This window comes from Populus nigra, chromosome 6 (genome assembly GCF_951802175.1).
Source record: "Populus nigra chromosome 6, ddPopNigr1.1, whole genome shotgun sequence".
In the NCBI taxonomy this organism is placed as follows: domain Eukaryota; kingdom Viridiplantae; phylum Streptophyta; class Magnoliopsida; order Malpighiales; family Salicaceae; genus Populus; species Populus nigra.
In genome coordinates this window covers 20609140-20611985 of record NC_084857.1, presented here as the reverse complement: position 1 = coordinate 20611985, position 2846 = coordinate 20609140, and the positions used below count along the sequence as shown (strand labels likewise).

General features: G+C 36.4%; 1 protein-coding gene across 1 annotated transcript; it reads right to left on the bottom strand.

Moving 5' to 3' along the window:
- Positions 1-1227: 1227 nt before the first annotated feature.
- Positions 1228-2587, bottom strand: LOC133696379 (RING-H2 finger protein ATL2-like). The gene has a single exon (XM_062118556.1). It carries the CDS (start codon positions 2401-2403, stop codon positions 1516-1518), a length of 888 nt encoding a protein of 295 aa, XP_061974540.1. The 5' UTR covers positions 2404-2587; the 3' UTR covers positions 1228-1515.
- Positions 2588-2846: the final 259 nt, after the last annotated feature.

Below are 2846 nucleotides of genomic sequence, written 5' to 3'. Positions count from 1 at the left end.
ATATATATATATATATATAGTATGAACTTATAATACAGGTGATGGTTGGTATAAGGGATTAAGATAAAAAAATTTATGCTATCTTAATTTCTTGTTTGGTAAGTAAAATCATAAAATCATGATTTTATTAGAAGATGTCAATTGTGTGTTTCTGCATGCAATGGACATTTTATCTTACTTAGCATTGGATGACAATCCAATAAGAGAGTTCCGGTTTCTTCCTCCAAAATCCAACTACACCCTAGCATGATTCCTGTTTACAAACATTGTTTTAGTATCGAAGCATCCATCCAATGTAATTAAAAAAAAAAAAAAAATTTAAATTGAGTGAGATCCCTGGACAAGAAAAAGACACAACATCAATCGGTCTGGTACGTAATAAGATAGTAAAATATATTCAGTTTGGGTGAAAAAAACATGTCAGAAGCCGGCTTGAGCTATTAATTTCATTAAAAGCCTGAGAAATTCTTCAATCGTGCAAACAACAACATCGTAGGAGTATCGTTTTTATGAAATTTAATGGCATCTTACCTTACAACGATGCTTCGCTTGGGCCGCTCCACACCTACTCCTCACCTTGTATTCTATTTTCCAGCTCTTTTTTACATAGACAATTAAATTCAACTCTCGAATTTTATAAAACAAAGTAGTGTATGTATATCAAAATTATGAGATTTACGCGTATCAAAATTGTTAAAATTTATAAATATTATATTCTAGGGACTTAATATAATGCGCAAAATTATGAGGTGTGAAATTAAAGTTATGTTATAATAATAATAATAATAATAATAAGAGAATGGTAGGATATGTTTTTTTTTTAATTTTTGAATTCAAAGTCGGAGGCAATCATTATTTTTATTCTTGATGCCCTAGATTGATTGACATGAAGAATGTGTATTTAAAATAATTAAAGAAAAACGAATGGAAAAAAAATTAATTAAAATATATAAATCATAAATTTATCATATCAACTCTGACATTTTAGGTTTTTTTAGAAAAAAATAATTTAAATATATTTATATTTTTAATATCTAATACATGCTCAAAAAATTCATTTACTTTCCAAAATATTTTTATATGGTTAGTGGTAAAAATTTAAGATTATAAAATTTATTTTTTATATGATTTCAAGTTTAAACCCTATAATTATTAATATAATAGCCACTGAAAGTTTATATAGTCATTAATTTCAGAGTCTATAAGATTAATCAAGATACATACAAGTTAACTCGAATATCTATTTTAATAATAAAAAAATAAATTCACTTTCCAATACAAAACGACCTTTGTCTAAATCTCTGTAAATTAAAATCATAGTAGACAAAATTAAGGAGGAGAAAAAATAATAAGAAGATATTCATTTCATTATACACAAGTCAAAGCTAAACATTTGAGCCCAAGGCGGCGTCCAACGAGTGCCCACACTCTGCCCCACTTAAGCGACTGAAAATCGCCGCCTGTTTTCTCCATGAGACAACCGCCACGTAGCTTTTTAATCATCCACCGTTGATTTTAGCACCGAGTTTGCTGAGGCATCGACTCATCCTGCCCTCGTTCAATATCCATCTCAGTCGTCCCTGACTCACCACCGCAACTCACAGAGCTAGCCGCGTGAGGAGACGCAGTACCTCTTCTTTCCCTACTTAGCATCCTCTTAAACGACAGCATCCGACTCATTGGCGATCTAAACGCGTGACTCGCTGATGGTGACTCAGTGTTTGACTCATCCTCAAAACTCCCATTTCTCCTAGGCACTTCGATGGTCACTCCGATAAGCTCCACCTGTTTCCTTGTGTCATTAAACGACGACGTAGAAGCCGAACCCACACGATCCTCCTCATGCTGACACGTTGTACCCGAACTGGAACCCGAACCCGGTACCGAAATCCCGCAACCGGGACCATCTTGAACCGGGTTTTCCGTCACCGGCTCAACCGGAGAGCGACAGAGAGGGCACGTGGAGTGAGAATGAAACCACATATCAATACACTCGATGTGGAAGCTATGATTACATTTAGGCAAGGTCCGACCCGTTTCGTTCTCTTGAAACTCGGATAAACAAACCGCACACTCCATCGAATCTTGGTGGGTTTTTTCTGAATACACAAAAACAGGAAGCGATTTCAAGACGGTCTTTTCAAGGCCACGTGTGACTTGAGTTGTGACAATGGTAGGGTTGTGGGCAGAGTCGACGTAGAATACAAGATGGTTACGGCGGTTGCGGGCATGGTGGATATGGCGCCGCCGTGCGCGGATGAGGTACCAGCGAGCGTAAAGGTGGAGACAAACCATTAAAATGATAACAAGGAAAAGAAGAACAACAGCACTTAGCATTATCTTGCCACTTAATGCATAGCCTTCTCTATATTCATTTGGTGGATCTCTCATGTCCGAGTCCATTTCTTGATTGTGGTTATGACAGTTGCTGTGTGTATGGAATTATAAGAGGAGGAGAAAGAGAAAGTGGGTTAGCTTGCAAATGATGAGAAGAGAATGTTTTTGGAGTTGGTACTCGAAGTAGAGAATTAATGAATTAATAACAGAGAACATGTGTCTGTGTTTGTGTGTGTGTATATATATATATATATATAGATACAGAGAGAGAGAGAGAGAGAGAGAGAGAGAGAGAGAGAGAGAGAGAGAGGGAGGGAGGGGGAGCGAGAGAGAGAGAGAGAGGGAGGGAGCGAGAGAGAGAGGACCTAGGCTTCCAGGAATGCCTGGGCTTTTTTTTATTAGATGTCAACTGCGTGGGCCTAACCTATTTGTGTGATATATTAATAACATAGAAATCCTTTTTATATATTCGCAACAAAAATCAACCTCTAATACTCTAATATATAGTA

Excerpts from the sequence above, each read along its gene's own strand:
- LOC133696379 (XM_062118556.1), bottom strand. The coding sequence starts at position 2,403 with ATGGACTCGGACATGAGAGATCCACCAAATGAATATAGAGAAGGCTAT.